The 23626-nt window shown below is 52.7% G+C and overlaps 2 protein-coding genes across 2 annotated transcripts; one reads left to right on the forward strand and one right to left on the reverse strand.

Moving 5' to 3' along the window:
- Positions 1 to 1585: 1585 nt before the first annotated feature.
- Positions 1586 to 18870, reverse strand: SARM1 (sterile alpha and TIR motif containing 1). Its single transcript, XM_072779351.1, has 9 exons — positions 18044 to 18870; positions 12191 to 12809; positions 10837 to 11049; positions 10491 to 10582; positions 10165 to 10400; positions 7565 to 7667; positions 7299 to 7488; positions 1870 to 1991; positions 1586 to 1787 (listed from the first exon to the last, which is right to left on the reverse strand). The coding sequence occupies exons 1-9, from the start codon at positions 18511 to 18513 to the stop codon at positions 1658 to 1660; spliced, it is 2175 nt and encodes a 724-aa protein (XP_072635452.1). The 5' UTR covers positions 18514 to 18870; the 3' UTR covers positions 1586 to 1657.
- Positions 18871 to 20162: 1292 nt separating this feature from the next.
- VTN (vitronectin) lies at positions 20163 to 23148 on the forward strand. Its single transcript, XM_072779354.1, has 8 exons — positions 20163 to 20378; positions 20472 to 20591; positions 20668 to 20991; positions 21072 to 21211; positions 21469 to 21625; positions 21807 to 21959; positions 22374 to 22715; positions 22952 to 23148. The coding sequence occupies exons 1-8, from the start codon at positions 20315 to 20317 to the stop codon at positions 23062 to 23064; spliced, it is 1413 nt and encodes a 470-aa protein (XP_072635455.1). The 5' UTR covers positions 20163 to 20314; the 3' UTR covers positions 23065 to 23148.
- The last annotated feature ends 478 nt before the right edge of the window (positions 23149 to 23626 follow it).

Below are 23626 nucleotides of genomic sequence, written 5' to 3' on the forward strand. Positions count from 1 at the left end.
AGTGTATCTTCGGCAGGATAGGGAGCAGAAAAGGAGTCCCAAGCCTGGAGTGAGACCTCTGATCCTCTGATGATGTGGCTCAAGAGCTACGAGTGACCTGGCTAGCACTTGTGGGGGGTGGCTCTGAAAGCCGAGCCAGCCTGAGGTGTGAGGAGGGGAGGTAAGGGAGGGTTCCAGCTGATCCTGTTAGCTGAAGCCCGGGTTTACTGGAAGGAGGAGACCTTCTTGCTCTCCCACCTAGTGGAGAAAGGGGCAGAGGGATGTTCTTGCTTTACTTCTGCATAGCTTTTGGGCCAGCCTATTTTGTGTGTGAAAACCTGTCCCCCACTGCCAGACCCTTGGGGCAGAGGAGAAGCGAGCTGTCAGTAGAGTGACAGCCCTGCCCAGGGCACAGCCTCCAGGAGGATTCTCAGGACAGGCAGTGGACTGAGCACCAGAAGGCCGGGTCTGGATCCTGGGGCTGACTCTACTGAAATGTCATGTCATTCAGTTCCTTCTCTGTAAAATGGAGAAAATATGGGTTGGGTTGCTCAGGTGATGGCAGAAACTATGGTGTGGGATGTCGGGGGAAATGGCAAAGATTTGTGAGGGATTTGTGTTTTAGAGCCTCGCTAGTTGAAGTGTCATTCCTTAACCATCTGCATCCACTCACCTGGGATTTTGTGAGAAATGCAGAAACCTAGGCCCTGCCCAGGTCTCCTGAATGCAGTTTTAGGAAAATTCCCAGGGGATTCCAATGAGCCCCCCACCCTTCTTCAGAGTACCGCCTCTTCCCGTGTTGCTACAGGCTGTCCAGCCGACTGCTGTGCCACGAGGCAGGGGCTGCCTCTCCTGGCCATCCCCTGAGCAGGTGGGTAGGGAGGGGTTGGCTGGGGGAGCCAGCTGAGCCTGGCCAGCAGGGACTGAGGCACAGCAACAAGGCATGGGTAGGGTAGCTAGCTGCCTGGCGAGACCCAAGCAGGCCCAGACCCAAGCAGGCAGCTCCCTTGCACCAGTGAGTGCAGCAAAGCTGACCACAGCTGCAGACCAGCCAGAGTGAGGGCTGGCTTAGCCCCACCCTGACCCCGGGTGTGGTAAGAGGACTGCACCTCGGGAAGGCTGGGAGGGGACTTGGGACCAGACCAGCTAAGGACAGTGAGTGGTTATAGGTCAAGGCCACGGGGTGGCAGGAAGTGGTGATCCCAGAAGCCAGGCACCATCTAGGTGGAGAGCCATCACTGAACCCCCACCTCCAGCTGGCTGCTAGGCCTCAGCCCTTTGCTTAGCCCAGGGGGGTGGGCATTGCCCTAACTCTTGTCAGAGGCTGCCTGCCTTCCCCCTAGCCAAGCTGGCTGCTGACAGGGCGGGCACGAGGTAGGTGGGTATAGTGTGTGTAGTCTCAACCTCCAGAGTCTCTCCCACACCTGAGATAGAGAACCTGGTGGCAGAGACTAGGGAGGTCTGGCCCTTACCACCCTCAATGCCTGCCTTCCCTTCCCTTTCCAGACACCGAGGAGGCTGGGTTTGAGGTGGGCCATGAGGGTGGGGGCAGAGTGACAGCCATTTTCTGAGAAGGGCCCAGGCTGTTGCAGTTGAGAGAGACCAGTTTGAGGAGCTGCTTCTTCGGGAAGGACGATGGAAATGGGGGTCACAACAGGCCTTGGGAACCAAGGACTGGTTAAGTTGGGCCCATGAGTACAGCACCCTCCAAACTGGTGTCAGAGCCTGCAGATGAGTCCCGGGAGGAGCGGCCCTGCAGGAAGCGGATGATCTTCTCAATTGTGGCCTCCTGGTACTCATGGGACCACCTGTGGGCACAGAGGCTGGTGGGTTAGGGGGCCAGCAGAGGATGCTGCTGGCTGAGGGCTGTGTACCCACCCCTCTCCTCACTTGATGCCGTTGAAGGTGAGCACAGCCTGCATGTCCTCAGGCAGGTCCTCGGGCTCTGGCCACTCGAAGCCATCGATGACCGGCACAATGTTCTTGCCGCAGCTCAAAGCAGTCACAATCTCCTGCAGAAAGAAAAGAGGAGAGGATGAGACATGGGTTCCGATCTAGGGACCCTGGGGCCAGGCAGACATTGGGAGGGGTGTTGGTGCTGAAGTCCACCTTGACTTCTCCTTACTCCTTGTGGTGTAATAACCAAATATTTGATCTTTGCCCCAGGTCCTTGGCATAGAGCTCCTGAAACAGGGAATTTCTGGATGACTGGAGGTTGGGGATGGGGGTGCCCAGGTAGCTTCCAGGTGGGGGCTGGTTGCCAGGAAGGCCAAGCCATGATGAAAAGGTTGGAACTTTTAAGTACCCCTCATACATTCACAGATGCACTCCTTCCAGGATGGGAGAGGGGCTGGAGAGGGAGTTCACTCACCAGTGGCCAATGACTAAATCATGCCTCCATAACGAAACCTCCATAAAATCTCCCAAGGAGGGGGTGGGTTGGTGAGCACATCTAGGTGTTGGGAGGGTGGCTGGAGAGGGCATGGGAGCTCTGTGCCTTCCTGCCTGTGCCCCCCACACCCCATACCTTGCCCTATGCATCTTTTACATTCAAATGTTTCTGAGTTACATGCTCGACAATAAACCAGTAATAGTTAAATGTGTTCTGAGTTCTGCATGTCATTCTAGCAAATTATTGAACTGGCGGGGGAGGGATCTGTATATCATGGGAGCTCCTGAACTGGTAGCCAAGTCAGAAGTGCGGGTAGCCTGGGAACCTAGGGCTTTCAACTGAAGTGAGGGCAGACATGTGGGATTGAGCCCTTAACCCTTTGGAGTCTGGGACACCTGGACGGCTCAGCGGTTGAGCATCTGCCTTTGGCTCAGGGCGTGATCCTGGGATCTGGGATTGAGCCCCGCATCGAGCTCCTCGCAGGGAGCCTACTTCTCTCCCTCTGCCTGTGTCTCGCTTCTTTCTGTCTTTCGTGAAAAAATGAAAAATCTTTAAAAAAAAAACCACAAAACCCTCTGGAGTCTGATACTTGCTCTTCGTAAGTCAGTATCAGAACTGAACTGAGGGTGTCTGAGGTTAAGCGTCGTACTGTTGGTTTCAGCTCAGGTCATGATCTCAAGGTTGTGAGATTGAGCCCCGTGTCAGGCTCCCTGCTCAGCGAGGAGTCTGCTTCTCCCTCTGCCCCTCCCTCTGCTCACACTCACACTCTCCCTCAAATAAATAAATCTAAAAGCATTTTTTAAAAAAGAACTGAATTGTGGGACACCCAGTTGGTGTTGGCAAATTGGAGAATTGGTTGTTGGTGTTGGGAAAAACACAATTTGGTATCAGAAGAAAAACCTCATCCTCTCCATCCAAACTGATCCATCACCAGCCCCACCAATTGTCCTTGTTTCTCAAATCTACCCACTTTTTCTCTTCTTCCATCCTGCCACTGTGCTGCTCCAACCCTCCATCTTTGTTCCTACCAGGTCTCTCCTCCATTGTGCTCCCTCTAACTTGTTCTCCACATTGCCCCTTCACCTGGCTGTTCCATACAAAATGCAAATCTGATCATGTCACCCCCTACTTAAAACTCTTCAAGACTTTACATGGCTCTTAGAATAAAATTAAAACTCCTTATTGTGGTTTGAAGGCTCTGAGTGGTTGGCCACAACTCCTTCTCTACACTCCACCCCTGCACCGTTCTCCGGATCACAGACCTTTCAGGCCCTTAGATTTGCCATCCTCCTTCCCTACACAAGCCCTGTGCACATGCTCTTTTCCCTGCCTCCTCACCTAACTAATGCCTACTCATTTCTCTAATTGGAGCTTAAGCCATACTTTCCCAGGAAGTCTCTCCTCCCTTCTCTGACCAGGCATGATCTCCCTATTATAGGCTCTCATAAACTCTTCAGCACATGCTACAGTGGCAAACTTAAGCAATGAACAATTTACTTAATATCTGTCTTCACCAGACATAAGGGATCATGTCTGGTTTTTACCTATCTTGTATCTCAGCATCTTTCACAAAGCCTTGCCCATAGTCCTTGCCAAATACTTAATGCATGGCTGGATGGTTGGAATGAATGAATAGATGGATGGATGGGTGGATGAATAAATGAGAGAGAAAATATAGCATAGCAGTTAGGGGCTGCACTCTAGAATCATGAGATTGGGGTTCACATCAACTCTGACATAGGCTTTGTGGCCTGAGGCAAACAGGCCCTCACAGCTTCTGTTTTCTCTTCTGTTGGGGAGATACCTGCTATGTCCTGTGGCAAGTGGTTAGAGCAGTGCCCAGCATGTAGTGTGTGCTTAATAATAACTAATAGGTGTTATTATTTCCTCCTCTGTAAAGGGGGATAATAAACCTCGCTTACAAGGTTGTTCTGACGATATTACTTACTATTAATGGGTGCTCTGGTAAGTGCCTATTGAATGTTTTTTCCTTCAAAGAGGAAAAAAGCCTCAGGGATTGGACTTTCTTGAGTGCAGTTCACTTGTGGTTTCCCATATTGATTACCCACTAAATGTGGCTTCAGGGGAAGGAGTTTTAAAACCAGAGGCAATTAAGCACTAACACCATCCAAGGAAGGCTGATGGAACCTCTGGGACTGGTCCAAGGCAAAGGTTCTTGCCACCCCACCTGCCTCCTGCCTCGATGCAGTACACTGGGACAGGGATGGGTATCAAGCACCCTTGTGGAGCAGAGCCTTACTGGGGAAAGAACCTGTATAACTTCAATCTTGATTAGCTTTTAGGGAACCTCTCATTTTACGAATGAGAAGAAGGAACCCCAGAGAGGGGAAGGGGCTTGCCACCAGGTCACAAATGCCCAGCCCAGGAGGGGCCAGTTTTCTGAATCATGCCTTCAGATTCCAAGTCCAGGGCTCTTTCAACCACACCCTCTGCCTCTCTGCTGGGAACTGGTATGAATTCTGACCCTGCAGAAATTTATCTGAGAGCCTTTAGACATTTGTCTTACCCAGAATTACACAGAACCAAAGACAGCACACTGCTCATTGCACAGATTCAGAGTCTGGCCAAGAGAGGAAGAATGGCTTATTCAAGGTCATCCTGCAGGTTAAGAACAAACACTTGATTGCAGTCAAGTGTTCTGACCTGGTAAACCTGGTGGACACGTATGGTTTCCCCAGTTATCTCAGCTTCATCTGTTTGATTGATCATGGTTTAAGTATTCCATAAACTCTTCAAGAGCCTACTTCCTGCCATGCATGGTTGTAGCCATCAGGGATACGGAGTGAACACAGCAAGGTCTGATCTCATATGGAGCTCAGATACCCCTCTGTTTATCCTGCCACCTGCTCTGAGCCACCAACCATGATCCTTCAGATGTCTCTTTGGCCCAACACCAACCAAGCCCAGTACTCAGCCCCTAAAAACATGGCTTCCAGGGCCTGATCCTCCTCCCCACTGTCAGGATGGATGCACTCTGGTGTCAGAACCTTCTCCCTACACCTGCTGTCCTGGCCTCACTGCCCTTGCGGGATCCCTTTTCCCAGGGCTTTAAACACAAGTGTTCTCCCAGCTTTTAGACACTCTGCAAACTGGTTCTATAGTTTTTTAGAAGGGGAGAGAGTGGGAAGGAGGGGCTGAGGAAGAGGGAGAGAATCTTTTTATTTTTAAAGATTTGTTTAAAAAAAAAGATTTGTTTATTTATTTATTCATGATAGACAGAGAGAGAGAGAGAGGCAGAGACACAGGCAGAGGGAGAAACAGGCTCCATGCCAGGAGCCCGATGCGGGACTTGATCCCGGGACTCCAGGATCGCGCCCCGGGCCAAAGGCAGGCACCAAACCGCTGAGCCACCCAGGGATCCCCAAGGGAGAGAATCTTAAGCAGGCTCCATATTCAGTGCAGAGCCCGACTTGGGGCTCCGTCTCACAACTCTGAGATCACGACCTGAGCCGAAATCAAGTCAGATGCTTACATGACTGAACCACCCAGGCACCCCTGGTTCCATAGTTCTTATCCAGCCAGTGGTATGCTGGCAAATGTTTAACAAATAACAATCAGGGGCGGGGCAGGGGGGAGAGACACAACCAAACAAATAAAACCCTAATTTGTAGTATTTATCAATTTCCTTTGTGTAAATACTCCCACCAGGGCTGATTTCAAGCTACCAACATGACATCATTAAACGTGGAGGTGGGAAGAGATGCAGACGATCATTTCTGGTGTTAGCTGAATCCTATCCTCCCACGTGCCCTCAAAGTCCCTCAGATCTGTGCCATGGAACGCGGTCAGGTGCTGGGAAAGAGCATGGGCTTTGGAATCAGAAAGATGGAGTTCACAGCCTAGCTTTTCCGATTTCTACGCCAGCGTGGCCATGGGAAAAAGTGTTCTACGTCTCTGAGCCTCAGTTTTTTCATCTAAAAGAAATTACTAATGATGCACCTTCCTCATCCCCACTTTGTTCTTTGCTCATGCAGTTGCCCTGCCTGGGATGCCTTCTCTTCCACTTACCTAAATTCTTAAGAATCTTCTCATGTTCTGCCTCCTTCATGAAGCCTTCCCTGGTTATTCCAGCCCTGAATATTCTCTCCCTTCTCCGTACTCCTATGGCAAGTAAGAGCTTTACCTACCTAGCTCAGCATTGACACCAATGCATATATGATCTAGCCTTTCTGGGCCTATTCTTGTCTCCTTAGCTCCTTCGGGACAAAGGCTCCATCTTAGATGACTGTTGTAGCCCTCAGCTCAACCCCTACTCACTAATAATTAATAAACTGTAGATGTGATATGGATCCATCCATCCATCCATCCATCTGTCCATTCTACGAGTATTTGGTAAGTTTCTACTGTGTGCCAGGCACTGAAGATCCAATGGCATTAATTAAACAGTGGTAAGCACTCATAATAATTCCAATAATAATTGCTGCCATTATAGAGCAATTACTACAGAACTAGGCATTCTGCTAAGGACTTGACAAATTTCAGCTCTTTTTAATTTTTGTAACAACATCCTAGGAGGTTAGGGACAATAGGCGTCCCACTTCACAGTAACAAACATGAAGCTCATCTTGATTGCATAACTTACCTAAGACCAGAGCCAGGATTCAAACTCACAGCTTTGCATCCTTTGAGATTCTACTGTGCCAGTCACTAGGCTCTCTTGCCCCTCTTCCCCCACAGAGGTTATTTGCCAAAACATTTTCCTCCTTCTTGAGCCCTCACAACAATCCCACAAGGTGAATAAGACAGGCAAGTTATCCCCGTTTTCTGAATGAGAATCGTGAGAGCCTTACTGACCCACTAAAGACCAGTTACAGTCCGAGCTGTGGCTCCTGCCTTGCAGCTGGGCCACAGAGGTTGCTGGGGAGTGCAGATGAGGAGGAATGGGACCACAGAGGCCAGCACCTACCTTGTGCACCCAGTCCTTGCAGTCATGGTCCTGCTTGCATTTGTCCAGTGCCCCAGCTGACAGTACCAGCACGAAGTTGCGGGCACCCATGACACTCTGGATGAGTTTGTCCTCGAACTTGCCTGCTTCCAGCTTCTCCACATCAATGAAGACACTGAAGCCGTGCAGCTGCAGGTGTACCTTTAGGAGGCTGAGAAGAGGTCCTGTGTCACTGCCCTGGCCTGGCCCCTAGCTCCCAGGCTGCCCGCCTGCCTGTCCCTTCTTACCTGGCCAGCTGGGAACCCGAGTTCCGGCGGTAGCTGATGAAGACATCTGGGATGTCCCCACTGGGCTTACAGCCAGTGCAGGGCAGCGGAGAGTGTAGCATTTCTGAAGCAGAAGGTGACAGTGTGGTAAGGGTCACCCCTCCTCATCACTCACCCTCAGGTACATCATTCTCTGCCCACTCAGCCTTCTTAGCCCAGTCCAGCCCAGGCAGGGTGGCTTGTTTGAAATAGGGTCATTGAGATAGAGAGCTGGGCCTACAGGAAGACTGCCTACTATTGGTGGGTCCCTTTCAGGAGGCAGGCATTGTGTTTTAGGGACATGTATCTGCACCTCCAGCCCTCTCTCCAGAGCTCCAAACCTGCATGGGGACACTATAAACCCAACATATCCCAAATCCTCCCTTGGCCACTTCCTTCCCAGTTCCTACCACAGTTGGAACCTGGATATTGTCCTAAACCCCTACCTTTCATTCATCCATTCATCCATTCAACAAATATTTACGAAGTATTTACCGTGTGCCAGGCACTATCCTTTGTGCTTGGGATATAGCAGTGAAAAGAACAGACAGACCTTCACGACACCTGACTCCATGCTCTGGATTCTTCCTACTAAACATTCTGAACTCCAGCCCTAGGACCCTCCCTATGTCCAGACCCCCGACTCAGCCTTCTCCGTGATCTCCCCAAATCCATACTTGACCAGTCCAATCTGTTTGCACAGCAACCAGAGGGGTCTTTCTAAAATCCAAGTCTCAGTGGATCCCTGTTTCCACTTTAAAAATGTACATGGCTCCCTCTACTTCCTATACAAGGGATTTGTAAGCTCTTTTTGCAGTAAGACCTCCCTGGTTTTCATTTATTTATTTATTTAGATTTTATTTATTTGAGAGAGAGAAAGAGAGTGAGCAGGATGGAGAGAGAATCTGAAGCAGACTCTGAGCTGAGCGCAAAGCCCAACACGGGGCTCAAACTCAGGCCTGCGAGATCACGACCTGTGGCAAAACCGAGAGTTAGACACTTAACCAATTGAGCCACCCAGGTGCCCCAGGACCTCCCTGATTTTAAAAAATGAAATACTGAGGTTTTATTGGGAGCTGCAATGTGAAAATAATAAAAGCTGATCTGCTTTGAACTTGTTGAATGAATGGATGAATGAAAAGACCATCCTCATATAATCTTCAGACTTAACACTCACAGATAGCATTTGTCTATTTATGAAGCAGGAAGACAGAGTTTCAAATCCCAGTTCTGTTATTTAATGGATTTGGGATATGTATTTGGGATCTCCCAAGGCATAACTTTGGGAAATGTATTTAAATTCTTAAAACTTAGTTTCATCATGCTTAAAATTAACACCCTTGATGGAAATATTCTTTATCTGGGATTATGATGGCAGTTACACACGTATGCATTTTTCAAAACTCTTCATATGAGACACTTTTAAGTTAAGTTATACCTCTTTTATTACTTAAACATTTTCAAAAAGTAGAGTATAGGGATCCCTGGGTGGCGCAGCGGTTTAGCGCCTGCCTTTGGCCCAGGGCGCGATCCTGGAGACCCGGGATCGAATCCCACATCGGGCTCCCGGTGCATGGAGCCTGCTTCTCCCTCTGCCTGTGTCTCTGCCTCTCTCTCTCTCTCTCTCTCTCTGTGACTATCATAAATAAATAAAAAAATTAAAAAAAAAAGTAGAGTATAAGTATAGAGGGGTGCCTGGGTGGCTCAGTTAAGTGTCCAACTCTTGATTTCCGCTCAGGTCATGATCTCAGAGTCATGAGACTGAGTGAGCCCTGAGTCAAACTCCAGGATGGATATGGAGGCTGCTTAAATTTCTCTCTCTCTCTCTCTGCTCCTCCCTTCTCGTTTGCTTTCACCTGTCTCAAAGTAAATAAATAATAAAATAATAAAATAAAATAAATTTAAAGTTGATTTAAAAAATTAACACCCACTGCATAGAATGGATATAAATATTAATGAGATAATGTTTAAAACTTAATTCATATAGTAATTGATGACAAACATTAGCTAAATAGTAAATTAGCAAATTAAAATAAGTTAGTAAATAAAAATGGTTGCTAGAGCCCTAGAATCCATTCCACCCTGGTGACCTCCCTAAAGCACTTCCAGAATCCATACTTTGTAAGCTGCTGGCTAATCGCACAAGCCCCCCACCCCTAGGTGTCTTCCCACCCCTATCCCCTCCTGGCTGCCTCACCTCCACATCTGCATATACTTACTGCTCCTTTTGTCTGGTTGCTCTTCCTGCTGCACGCCCCTCCCCAATACATCCTTCAAGACCTGGTTGGGCATCCTGTAAATGCCCAGACCTGGGTGACAGGGAAGCTGCGCTTCCTGTCAGCTGGCACTGGAATCCTGGGGGTGCCTCCTGCCGTGGTCAACTACGTGTTCATGTACCTGCCTCACTTCCACCCTCCTCCTCAGCTCAGACTGGGAACTTCTTGAGGGCAACATACTCATCTTTGCATCCTCAGAATCCAGTCTGGCACAGCGTCTGTGCTCAAACCGACCGCAGCGAGGCTCGGAAGTCCCCCCAGGGCTGGGGCTAGACTAGGGGTGGGGTCCCGGCTGGGCAGGCTGACCTCTGGCGGCCGAGAGGATGCGGGCGCGGTGCACGCCCAGGCGGATGCCGCAGTCCTCCAGCAGCTGCTGCTCGGACACGCGGTGCAGCAGGGAGCGGTCCAGGCCGCAGCTGACCAGGCCGTACGTATACTGGCGGAAGCGCGGGTCCAGGCTGCCCAGCCAGTCAGCCAGGTTGCTGCGGTCGCACGTGGCGTAGCTGGCGAAGGTCTTGAGCTCCGTGAGCTCCCTAAAGAATCTACCACGGGGGGAAAGAAGGACGCTGAGGTCCCGACCTGGGACTGACCAGGGGCAGAGGGCCAGGGCTGGCGGGCAGGAGGCTCCTTACCTTTTGCGGGTGATGCCTGATTTCATGCCCAGGTCGGTCTGGAGCTCCTCCTCCGTGAGCCGCAGAAGCAGGTCACCATCTACCTGCTGCTCCTGGGGGAGGGGTCGGATGTGAGGAAGGGCTCTCCCCTTCAGCCCTTGGAGCCCAAGCATAAGATGCAAGGGAAGGGAACTGGAGATGGCGACGGGACCCAGGTTAGAGCCGAGCGACCCAGAAAGCGGCTGAGGCCAGGCTCCCATCCCCCAAGCCACGCGCGGCGCCGCGGGCGTGGGGGCCGCAAGGGGGCGCTGTTGTCTTGCGCAGGGCGCCCCTAGCGGCCGCACGCCCCCGGGACGCGCAGCTTTACCCGGAAGCTCTCGCAGTAGTGGGAGAAGCCGATCTGCTGGAGCCACGTCTGGACCTCGGCCTCCTTCCAGCTGGCCACGCAGGGCAGGATGGGCCGCGGCACCTCCTCGCCCAGCAGGCGCAGCGCGCGCTTGGCCAGCGCCGACGTGGTGCCATTGGTGGAGTAGGAAACCAGGCGTTTCAGGCTCTGGATGGCTCCGATGTCGCTGAATACCTAGGGAGGGGCGGAGAGGGGGTGTCTGGGGCCACCAGCTCACAGCCATCCCCAAACGTGCCCAGTCCCTCCCCCCGCCTCTTCTCAGCGCGGAAACTCCTATCATCAGCCTTAGCCCTGCCGTCACCCAGTAAGTCAGGTAGCTCTGCGAATTCCCCTCCTGAAACTAGCTCAACTCTGGACCTCATGCCTGCCTCTAACAGCTTCCATCTCCCTAGGATGAACTCTGAGCCTGGCCTGGCACAGTGCACCCCCTGCCCACCATTCTCAGCTCACCCCCCCTTTCTCCAGCCCACACTTGGCCGACACCCACCCACCAAGGCTCTCTTACCTCTGGGCCCAGTCATGGTGTTCCCAGACCTTTAGTTCACCAGCCTGCTTGTGGGAATCCTAGTGGAATCCAAGTTGATTAGCACCCCCTCCATGCAGCCTGGTTTGATTTACCCACAGCTTGGCTCATACCTCCAATTAGGCCTTGTACTCTAAATGCCACTGTTAGTTGATAATGCAATGTCCACTAAATGTTAAGCTGAAGTCTTTTTTTTTTTTTTTTAAGATTTTATTTGTTTATTCATGAGAGACACAGAGAGAGAAAGAGGCAGAGACACAGGCAGAGGGAGAAGCAGGCTCCATGCAGGGAGCCCGACATGGGTCTCGTCTCAATCCCTGGTCTCCAGGATCATGCCCTGGGCTGAAGGCGGCACTAAACCGCTGAGCCACCTGGGCTGCCCAGCTCTTCCCTTTTCTTCATCCAACCACCCACCAAATCCTAATTCTGTTTGTTCAACACCCCTGGGATCCATCTGCTTTTCTCTTCTTCGGCTGTCATGCTCCAGCCCACCTTCCCAACTGTCCCCCTGCCGTGGCCTCCTATCTGGCCCCCTTGCCTCCACCGTCACCCTTGCTAATTCCATCTCCCCATGGTAGCCACGGTAATCTTTGTAACACTCGTGTTCCCTGCTTAAAACCCTTGGTCTTGCCTTCAAGGTCAGTGACTGGTCTCTCATCCTTCTCCGTGCTTCACCTAACCCTTATGTGTACTTCAAGTCCCAGTTGAATGCCACTTCCTCTGGGAAGCCTTCCCAGACGCTGTCTAACCCCCCCCCCCCCCCCCCCCGTCCCCGCCTGACCGCACACCCACCTTGGTCTTGCCCTGCAAGCTCTTGATGGCAGCCTCAGCACAGAGATAGAAAGCCCCGATGCACTGCGCCTCCATGCGGGACGAGTCGAGTAGCGGCACGAGGCGCTGCAGGTCGTCGGGCCCGCGGCCCTGCCTGGTGTCACTGGCATCCACCAGGCAGCGAGCAAAGCGGCCGGGGTCCAGGGAGGCCACGAGCGGCTCCACAAGCGCCAGCGTGCCCGAGCGCTCCACCTCGCGCTCCACCTCCTTGTTGGTTGCCAGCACCGCCACCGCCAGGCAGGCGTGCAGCCGCAGCAGCTCGTCCTCTTTGGAGAAGGCGAGCGGGAAGAGCCACTCTGCGGCGCGCTTCTCCACCATGCGCCGCTGCGCCGCCTGGCCCCCGTGCAGCGCGCAGTTGCCCAGCGCCAGCGCGCAGTGGCGGAGCAGCGCGGGGTCCGTGCGGCGGCACCAGTACAGCACCGCGTCCAGGCCTCCGGCCGACACCAGCCGCTGGCACGTCTCCTCCGAGTGCTTGAACATGTGCTCCAAGATGCCTGCAACGCTCCGCGCCAGCTCCACCGGCTCGCGCTCTTTTGCCAAGTTCAGGATCACGCCCAACCCGATGCGCGCCACGCGGTCCCTGCAGAAAGAAAATGGGACAGGGACGATGCAGTGGCGGTGTCCTCGGGAAGTTGGCTCACACCCCCGCCCCGGTCATTTGACCTCTCTGGCCTCACTAGTGTCATATAGGACATGACGGAGAGCATTATCCTCCTTCTGGAAGGACCAGATTTCTCTGATTATAAGGATGCTCCAACCTGGCCACACCTGTTTCCTCCCTTATTGCTGCCTCCTCCCCACAGTGTGTGTTGTGGTTAAGAATCCTAACTCTGGAGAAGATCCCCTGGGTCCTGGTTTTTTTTCTAGAAAGCTGTAGGACCTTGAATGCCTTCCTTTATTTTTCTACCTCAGTTCTGCATCTCATAAATAAAAGGAATACCTATCCCCATAGGGTCATTATGAGAAAGAACGGGATAATCCATGTAAAGTGTTCCCCACAGTGCCTGGCAGATGGAGAAGACTCACTAAATGTTAACTTCTTTTCATCATTTGAAGTATCACTTTGAAGTACACCACCCTTAGCCTTGCCCTCAAACCTCTCTTCAGTCCATGCTGTGTGATTGGGGTGCGTTTATTCACTCAACAGATTTTTATTGAGGAACTACTGTGTGCCAGACACTGTGCTGGGGGCTGAAGCTGAACAGTGAGTACAGGTGCCTGAACGTATACACAGCTAATGTGGAGACAATAAGCATGTGAACAACGAGTGACCAGAACAAGAGTGATATGGCTATAATGCTAGCAAACCCAGGTGATGTAATGGACAGTGCCTGGATGGAGGAGGTAACATCTGAGAGTTCAATATCAAGAGACTCCTGCCTACAAGTGTCTGGGAGGAGAGCATAAAAGGCAGAACAAACAGCAAGAACAAAAGCCCTGAGGGCTGGTGAGCTTGCCATGTTTGAGGAATGGACAGCCAGCCAGAGATATTTGCAATGTTTAAAACCAACGAAGAAAAATATAAAAATCAACAAGGATTCATATATAGAACACATACATATTCAAATCAACAAGAAAAAGGCAGCAAATTCAATAGGGAATGGCAAAGGATATAAATGGCAATTTACAAAAGAGGAAATTGAAAATGTTAAATAAAGAGATGCTCTAACTCATCAGTAATCGGAGAAGTGAGAATTAAATCAGCTATCACTTTACACCTATTGGATAGGCAAAAAGCAGAATCTGGGTAACATAGAAGGTTGGCAAGGTGGGACACCTGGGTGGCTCAGTGGCTGAACATCTGCCTTTGGCTCAGGGTGTGATCCCGGGTCCTGGGATTGAGTCTTGCATTGGACTGCAAGGATCCTGCTTCTCTCTCTGCCTATGTCTCTGCCTCTCTCTGTGTGCCTCTCATGAATAAATAAATAAACTCTTAAAAAGAAAAAAAGAAGAAGGTTGGCGAGGTGTGGGGCCATGAACACCCCGAAGCTCTGTGGGTGGAGGGTACATGCCTGGGGTAGTCAATTTGGAAAGGAGACTGGGACGTGTGGGTAAAGTTAAAGAGATATGGACCCTATGAGCCAGAAACTGGGGCTTTTGAGTTTGCATCCCAACAAAATTGTCACAGATCCACAAAAGGATGTGGAAAAGGCTGTTCATTGCAGGGTTGTTTGCGGTGGGGGAAGACGGTGGCAGTCTGCTGTCAAGCCTGGGAGAGTGGAGAGGTAACATGGGCAAGCACCCACTCTGGAGGACTATGGAACAGTTACAAGTGACTGAACAGATGATATCATAGCACATGCAGAATCTTTTTTTTTTTTTTTTACATGAAGAATCTTAAACACGTAAATCTGAGTGGGTGAAAGTATGAACTGGAATGTACTATATAACACAGCACCATTTGTGTGAATTAAAAATACATACACACAAAATAAGAATAAAGATTTTACTAGGACACAGATATAGGAAATACACATTAATTATATTGAAAGGGTGCCTATGGCATTAATTTGGAAAGATGATGGGACATTAATGAAGAGGAGAAGGGGAGATTGTGGAGATTGTATTCTAGGCACAGATGTATGCAAAGGTTTGGAGATATCTGAGAGCTGGTTGCACTTGGGGACCTGTCCCCACCTTAGCCATGCTGAAATGAAGCTATTTCTAGGTGGAGGTGGAGAGGTGGAGAGTATGAGTTGAGGTGGAGGTTCAAGGGGAGAGTATGGAAAGGGTCCCAAGGGCCTTCTGAGCCCTCTCCAGGCAGTTGTACTTTATCTTGATGGCAAATGAGGAGCCATTGAGAGGCTTCAGGAAGGGGAGTGACCTGCTCTTGAAAGGGTTTTAGGAAACACTCTGACTGCTATAGGGGGGAAAGGTCCAAGGGAGGGACCCTGGATGCCAGCAGAGCAGGCAGGAGAATTGCCTCACTTCAGGCAGAGGTGAAAGTTTTCTGTCTTCCTGACCTCCACAAATGATGTCCTCCATAGCTAACATTACTCCCAAAGAGTTAAGAGACTCAGCCAGTCATGGAGTCCCTGCCCAGTGAGCATCACAGTGACCACAGTGCTTGTGATTTTGTGTCTACTGCAGGTCCCAGGTGACCCCATAACATGGCACAACTTTGCCTGAGCCGATCACTGAGCTTCCCCAAAGTCATTCCCAAAAGAACAGATGGGTTCTAATCACTCACTTGTTTCTTTTACCAACAAGAAAGCCAAAGCTCAGAGAGGTTACACGACATGCTCAGAGTTACACGGCTGGTAAGAGGCATAGCTGGAGTCTGAACCTGCACCTGTCTGTATTTATTTGTTTTGTTTTTAAGATTTTAAAAATTTTATTTATTCATGAGAGACACACAGAGAGAGGTAGAGACATAGGCAGAGGGAGAAGCAGGCTCCCTGCGAGGGAACCTGATGTGGGACTCAGTCCTACAACCCTGGGATCACAATCTGAGCCAAAGGCAGACACTTAACCAGCTGAGCCATCCAGGTGCCCCTGTTTTTGTTTTTTAAGAGGACTTACTCTAAGTCTCTTCACCCCCAGCCATCCCCTTTCCCTATGTACTTGGCACATTCACAGAAATTGAACTGTGTGCTTGTTTTGAGAACTATAAACTCAGCTCCCAGGTTCTGCAGCCTCAGAGGCTATGAATCTGGGTTCAAATCCCAGCTCCGAAGGAGAGGGGAAATTATACACACAAATATATATATATATATATATATATATATATATATATTACACATTTATGTGTAAAATCCTTGTATGCATAGAATTTCTCTGGAAGGACACACTGTGCAAGAAACCTGTTTTGCTGGTTTGCATCCGGGGAGGGGGTCTGGGTAGGAAAAAATAATTCTTAAGTGTGTATCTTTTTTTGTACCTTTGCACGTTTTGAATTTACATGCAATAGCTTTCCGGTGTTTGTTTGTTTTTAATATGTTTCCTCCACTTATTCACTGTGTATTTTTGGGAAAGCCATTTAATCTGAGTTAAACCATTTAACCTAATTATGGTCTCCTGATGGGGCTGGGCTGTAAATTTCAAAGGCTAGTAGTTTCATGGGGCCCTCACTGGGTGTCATGAGACCAAGTTCAAGGGTCCTACCCTGTTGGACTTCTCTTGGCATTTGGGGGTGAGGGATGCTGTGACCTAGGCTCCTGGGCAGAGGGTGTAGTAGTAGCACCCTGGGAGGAAGGAAATGGGAAAAGGAGTGGGTGCACGGAGGAGGAACTTTCTTTAAGATGAGATTGGCTGATGAAGGAAGGGCAAGATTTCATAAACACGAATTCTCAGTGTGTGACCTCCCTTCTCTCCCTTCCAGCCTTGGCCAGAGGGAGAGGAGATTTGCCTTCAGAAAAATTTTGATGGCCACGGGACTTGCTGGGCTCTGTCCTTGGTCCTGAAGTGCTGTCACTTGTTTCAGCACATTGTTTCATGAGGCCGGGGACAATTGTTACTGTGACTCTTTCCTCAGTAATTCTAAATCAGCTGAGTATTGCTATTTTCAACTTTGAAAAATATCAGTGCGGTTTGCAACCTGCAGCCCTCCTCTTCCGGGGGTGTTGGCTGCACCCCTTCTCCAAGCACTCTAACTGCCACGCCCTACATACCAGGCCTACAGAGTCCACCGCCACCCTGTGCCCACTGCTTCCAGTGAGGGCCCACTCTGTTTGCCAGCCCTGCAAATGTCTGATGATTGATGTTAGATGGGAGATTAATGACTTGCTGGGCAAGCAGAACCCTAACTTGCTCTCTGAATTGAAACAGCCTCATTCATGCATTTTTGACAGTTGTATCATTTCCACCACACACAAGGCTATTTTTTAATACTTGAAAATGGCAAGAAAAGCATCCCTCACCCATGCCCATACTTGTGAGAGAAGCATGAATTGAAAGTGACCCTTCCCAAACCCTTCTAAACCTAAGGGGCCAGAGAATTCAGCACGAGACTTGTGAGAGTTTGGTCTGCTCTGGCATCAGAGATGAGAGAAAGTGAAGGCAAGGGTCCTCATATTTCAGGGGAGATCTCAAAAGGCAGGCAAGAGAGGGGCAGCCAGGCCCCAGTTGGACCCCACCCCCTTACTCCATCTTGGCACTATGTGGGGAAGGGACAGAGAACACATACTCTGGCTCCTGCCTAGCTCCTCACCTGATTCCTCTTCTCTCACCCATTCATCCCACTGAAAACCTTCCATTCCCCATTAGTAGCTGCAGAATGAGATCATGTCTGGCCTGTAACCTGGGCCAAAATGAAGGAGGAGGAAGCAGGAGGTGGACTGAGGGTGACACAAAGGGGCAAGTAACCCTCAGGTCAGCACTCATTTCAGTGATCATTGCCCCTCCTCCTGTCCCATTTCCTAAGCATTGTGTTCTCTTCCTTTCTCAGTGGCAGAGAAAAGGTAGCTTGGAAGGGCACCCAGGCCTGTGCGGAGGTGGTCTGTGGGTTTAGGGGCCATTGGCAGTAGGATCCCGGGTCCATCCTCATAACCAGGGACAAATTCCTGTCCTGCTACATTCTTCCTCCCCCTAATTACTTACCCCCACCAGCTCTGGGAGTGAATCCTGGCTGCACCACCAGTTCACTGTGCTGTGACTCTGGGCAAGTCATGAAACTTTCCCAAGCCTTGTTTTCCTCACTTGTAAAATGGACACGCTGATCCCCAACAGGGGTGTAGTATAGGGATTTGGGATTTGATGAGGTGAGGCGCGAAAGCGCACAGTGCGAGTCGCAGGAGAGACCCAGGCTGCCGACCGCCCCTGCTGCCCCCGCAGCACCCCCGCTCTCCCCTCAGCCCGTGAGCACCAGGACCTCACCGGTTCTCGGCCACCAGGATCTGCTCCAGCAGGCGGGCGGCCTGCACGCGCGTCTCCAGCTCCGGCGCCTGCAGCAGTCGCAGCAGCAGGTCCAGGCCGCCGTCCAGGCGGATGGCATCGCACAGACCCTGGGCTACCTCCCGGCCCACGGCCGGCAGCAGCCAGGCCTCCTCCACCAGCTGGAAGACCTCGGCCAGGCCGGCGCCCACGGCCCGCGCGCCCCCCGCCTGCTTCAGCGCGGACAGCGCCTGCTGCAGCTCCGGCATCGCGCGCTCCAGGGCGCCCTGCACCTCAGCGGCCGCGCCGGGCGACACCTCGCGGGGCCCCCGGCCGCCCGCGGCCCACCACGGGCCCGCGCCGCCGCCCCCGTCCGGCCCCGGCACCGCTAGCCGCTCAGCGCCCGGCCGCGGGCCCGACATGGTGAAGAAGCGGCACAGCTTGTAGGCGGAAAGGAGCAGCGTCAGGACCATGGGCGCGGGGCTGCGGGGGACATCCCGGGTCCGGGGGGCGGGACCCGGCGGGCGACCCGGGACTTGGGCAAAGGGGGGCAGGACAGAGGACCAGGGAAAAGATGGTGCAGGAGGCAGGGAGGGAGAGGAGGCGGCCCACCGGGCAGGGCGCCGGCCAGAAGTTGGGGGGAGGGGCGAGGGCAGGATCCCGGACGGAGCTTTTGGGTAAAGGGAAGCGGCCCGGAGGCAGGGGGTGGGCGGAGGAGCGAGGGGGCTGCGAGGGATGGACCCAGGCGCCTGTGAGAAGAACAAAGCCGGGCTCCGGCCCAGTGTGGATCTGCAGCAGCCCCGCCCCTGAGAAGCCGCAGGGGAGCTGACACCCCGCCTCTCGGTCACGTGGGACCCCCCGCCCCGCCCCGCCTCGCCCCCAGGCCTGTCCTCAGCCACGCCCACGCCCTGCTTAGGGGATGGGGGAGAGGGAGGGAGGGAGGGGAGGGGACGGAGAGCGGAAGGGAGGGGGAGGCCACTCGGGGGAGAGGGTGCCGAGCCGACGACCGCCTCCTTCCCCTGCCACCCCCAAACCCCGTGACACTGCAACGTGAAGGCGACACAGTGGAGCGGGCCCCCTCCCCTAACAGTGGTTAGTTAAAGTGATCCTAATAACGATGCGGTACAACTCTCCAGACCCTTTATGCCTCTTTCTCAAGCCTTATGACAGGCCTACAGGGTCGGTATTTGTGTTCCCATTTAACAGCTGAACTGACTAAAGCTCCTAGAAAAGACGTAGCCCAAAGTCACACACCCTTCTCTGATTATGGAACAGAAAGACTCAGTTGGAAACTCTGAGAATCATTTTCTTCCAGGTGGTGGCAGGATTTCAGGAGGCCCATGGACCCTTGACAGTGGGTGCAGAATCAGGCCTTCTGTGCCAGGGGTATTTTCTGGAAAGAGGGATGCTTATCTTCAAGAGTCTAAAAGTGTGGAGAAGGAGGCTGTTCTTTACCACAGGGAGAGTGAAAGTGGAGACAGGGAGCAGTGCCTGCCAAGGAGCAGTGAATTAGTGAGAGACCAAGGAATCAAATCCAGTCCAAACGGTTACCATTCATCCAATTTGCTGCTCTGTGAGGCCCAGCTTGGGAAAAACAATGCACCCAAGAGTAGAACCTAAACATGAAAATCTGTTTTTTTTATGATTAAAAATAAAAATCCCCCAGAGTGCTCACCAGCATTCCTTCACCCCCCCTTTTACCACCCTAAATACACAATGGGTGGGTGAGACACTCAGTCAGGGATGCACCTGATCAAACAGATCACAGACAAATAACCATTTATGGAGAATGAAGTTGGCGCTATTCCAGGCACCAGGCATTTTGTCTGCTTTAGCTTGTGTAAACACCCCCACCCCCAAAAACAGGACACAAGGCAGGTATTAATCTCTCCTTACCAAAAAGAAAGCCAAGGCAGGTAAAGCAGTGTGCCCATGGTCACACAGCCTGTGAGTGGCACAGTGGCCCTTCCTTCTGTCCTTCAGACCCGCTGTGCTATTCCCCTCCTGGGATGAGATTGAGCTTGGCAAGGATCCTGTTCACAGTTCTCCCAGGCCCAGAGTTCCAGGAATGTGACCCTTTGTAGTGCAGCAGCAACCTCTGGGGTCCAGGGTACTGGGGGCTGGGCCAGAGATTGAGCAAACAGAGCAGCAGACAAGGCAGCTCCTCTTTCTGGTTCCCTCCCTCCCTGTCCACACCTCTTCCCTCCCTTCCTCAGGCATCGCAGTGGAGACCGCATAGAGCCCAGTTCAGGGCTAGAAGCTAGCAGCCCTACCATGGCATTCCCCAGGCCCCTGCTGGTGCTAGCCCTGCTGGCATGGGTTGTTCTGGCTGACCAAGGTACAAGAGGGCGCTGGTGACTATTTGGGCCAGTGAAGGGTGGGCAATGGTGGTCTGGGCTTGGCCATGCCAACTGACACCTCCTCCCCACAGAATCATGCAAGGGCCGCTGCACAGAGGGCTTCAATGCTGACAGGAAGTGTCAGTGTGACGAGCTCTGCTCTTACTACCAGAGCTGCTGCGAGGACTACGTGGCCGAGTGCAAACCCCAAGGTGCGTCCAGAAGGGTTGGGTGGGCCTGGGGTCCCCTCTGCAGCTGGAGACTCACCACCACCCACTCTTCCTGCAGTGACTCGTGGGGATGTATTCGCTCTGCCAGAAGATGAGTATGGGGTCATTGACGATCATGAGGGGACCAGAGAACAGAGCGTCCTCACACAGCTGGAGAGTACCACCCTGAGCCCTGGCCTACAGGCCCAGTCTGAAAAGTTTCCTGCCCAGGTACCTATTCTGATCCCTGAGGAAGAGGCTCCAGGACCCGGGCAGGGGACCTTAGTGCTTGAGGCCCCTGATCAAGACATCTCTGAGTCCGCAGCAGAGGAGGAGCTATGTAGTGGGAAACCCTTTGACGCCTTCACTGACCTCAAGAATGGCTCCCTCTTTGCCTTCCGAGGTGATTCCAGGGGCAAGTCTTGGTGGGTCAGGGTCTGCCCCCGGAACATCCCCTCCCTCACACAGCCTCCTGCACTCTAGGGCAGTACTGTTATGAGCTGGATGAAAAGGCAGTGAGACCTGGGTACCCCAAGCTTATCCGAGATGTCTGGGGCATTGAGGGCCCCATTGATGCAGCCTTCACCCGCATCAACTGTCAGGGGAAGACCTATCTCTTCAAGGTACCAGGGCCAGGGGATGTGGGTCAGGGTCACGGGTATCTAGGCAGGGGTTGAGGGCTGCTGTGCCCAGGACTAGGGTGGGCAAGAAGGCTGGATCCTGGCCTGTGGGCCCTGGCTGGGCCTCTTGAGGATGGGGAAGCCCGAGGCTCTGGGTCCCCGGTGACAAGCCTAGAATTGGGACTGCTGCCTTGGGTGGGGCACTCTGCCTGTGCCCAGCCAGCCACCTCCGCACTCCCTCCTCCTTCCCTGCCCCTTAGGGTAGTCAGTACTGGCGCTTCGAGGATGGTGTTCTGGACCCAGATTACCCCCGCAACATCTCTGAAGGCTTCAAGGGCATTCCGGACAACGTGGACGCAGCCTTTGCTCTCCCTGCTCGCAGCTACAGTGGCCGGGAGCGGGTCTACTTCTTCAAGGGTATGAAGGGAGTGGGTGGGAGAAAGGCAGGCAGTGGGGCCGTCTAGGTTTGCCTGCACACTTCTGGAGGGGCAGAGTGGAATTGTGCTCACCCCCTGCCAGGAACTCCTATCTTCAGCAGGTTGGGGCTGCCTTTCCAGCCTTGCTCACATGCCTTCCCCCATCCCACTTCCCCGCTCAGGGAGACAGTACTGGGAGTATGAGTTCCAGCAGCAGCCCAGTCAGGAGGAGTGTGAGGGCAGCTCCCTGTCCACCGTGTTTGAACACTTTGCCCTGCTGCAGAGGGACAGCTGGGAGACCTTCTTTGAGCTTCTCTTCTGGAACAGACCCTCTGGTATGGAAGGAGGGCAAATCTCACTTTCTCCCACTGGGATCCCCCAGGTAGGGGCAGGGCACAGCTGGCCAGAGGGGGCTGTGATTGCAGAGCTACAGATCAAAAGCTGTTTACTCAGGCCAGACTTTGTTTCTGTTGACTTTTGGGGGGAGGTCCACCCAATCCCACACCTCGGACTTTGCCTAGCACAGCCAAGGGCACAGCTAGCAGGAGGAGGGGCTGTGGCTGAGGCCAAGTGGGGAGGGATGAGGTGAAGGAGGGCCAGGAGAAAGAGCACCAAAGAGGGAGTCAGAGGGCCTGGGCACTGTGCTCTGCCATGAGCTTGCTGTGTCCTTCGGCAAGGCACAGCCCATCATTGGGCACCAGATGAACTCTACATGTTCCCAAGACTCATTAACCCATTCTCTGCCACAGGTGGTGCTGGAGAGCCCGGGTTCATCAGCCAGGACTGGCCTGGTTTGCCTAGGCAGGTGGACGCGGCCATGGCTGGCCGCATCTACATCTCAGGGTCGGCACCCCGATCCTGGGTCAAGAAGCTGAATCCTAAGCGGCGCAACCGTAAACGCTACCGTTCACGCCGTAACCGTGGCCGAGGCCGTAGCCGGACCTCCCAGCGGCAATCCCGCTCAGCCTGGCTGTCCTGGTTCTCCAGTGAGGAGAGTGGCCTAGACACCTACAACTATGATGACTACGACATGGACTGGCTTGTGCCGGCCACCTGTGAGCCCATCCAAAGTGTTTACTTCTTCTCAGAAGGTGGGAGCCTCTGCCATCCCCTGTAGCTGGTCTAGCTGGTCTTCCCTCCTGTCCCTGATCCTCATGGGCTGAACATGGCCCTTGGGTGGTGACTCCAGAAAGCCAGGATGTGAGCCCTTAGCTGCATTTTGGATGTTCATCTACCCTTCCAGGAGAGACCTGGGTCTTCTTTCTTAGGGCAGGAATGGGCAGGGCCAGGCTGGCCCTCACACACTCTCTCCTGACCTCTCTTCCAGACAAGTACTACCGAGTCAACCTTCGCACACGGCGAGTGGACACTGTGAGCCCTCCTTACCCACGCTCCATCGCCCAGTACTGGCTAGGCTGCTCAGCCCCCAGCCCCCAGTAGGAATCTGAGCCTACACAGCTGATCCCTCCACTGCTTCCTCCTCAACCTCTTTCTCCCAGCCCAATAAAGATTCTATGCCCCTGAGTTTAAGGCTACTGTCCTGACTGGGATGGACAGGCAGGAGACTGGGATCTGCTTGGGAAAAGGAGGGGAGGCTGAGCTGTCATGATATCTTGGGGGAGGAGAGCATCCTTGTGTCCAGTCCATGTTGGGCTCAGGCCATCTCTGTGAATCCAAAAAGCTTTGGGCTGGGGAGGGCCTCATGAATACTAGCCTGCCTCTTGAGCTAAGCAGCCCCTACCAACCTACCAACATTAACAGGAGCTTGAACCCCACTGATGATGACAGGAGCTGCTACCAAGTGCCCCTCCCTGCCCTGGGCTTGTTTCGCCTCTTGGACTTGACTAAGGTCTTGGAGGAGAGAGAAGGGGCAGAGGGGGTGGGGTTTTAGTTCAGCTTTTCTGCCCATCCTGAGCCTGCAGTGTGGTTAGCCTAGGGAATTGGTGTGCTCCCCCAAACCTACCCCAAGGATGAGCTTTTCTTTGAGGCCTCCATCTTGGGT

Source organism: Canis lupus, chromosome 16, assembly GCF_048164855.1.
Source record: "Canis lupus baileyi chromosome 16, mCanLup2.hap1, whole genome shotgun sequence".
Classification (NCBI taxonomy): Eukaryota; Metazoa; Chordata; class Mammalia; order Carnivora; family Canidae; genus Canis; species Canis lupus.

Bases quoted from the DNA above. Each gene is read 5' to 3' on its own strand.
- VTN (XM_072779354.1), top strand. From the start codon at position 20,315: ATGGCATTCCCCAGGCCCCTGCTGGTGCTAGCCCTGCTGGCATGGGTT. The intron at 20,379-20,471 runs GTACAAGAGGGC...TCCTCCCCACAG, and splicing joins GGTTGTTCTGGCTGACCAAG to AATCATGCAAGGGCCGCTGC. The intron at 21,626-21,806 runs GTATGAAGGGAG...TTCCCCGCTCAG, and splicing joins GCGGGTCTACTTCTTCAAGG to GGAGACAGTACTGGGAGTAT.
- SARM1 (XM_072779351.1), bottom strand. From the start codon at position 18,513: ATGGTCCTGACGCTGCTCCTTTCCGCCTACAAGCTGTGCCGCTTCTTC. The intron at 1,992-7,298 runs GTAGGTGCTGGC...TTCTTTCTGCAG, and splicing joins GCAAGGACTGGGTGCACAAG to GAGATTGTGACTGCTTTGAG. The intron at 1,788-1,869 runs GTGAGGAGAGGG...CTGTGCCCACAG, and splicing joins CTCACCTTCAACGGCATCAA to GTGGTCCCATGAGTACCAGG.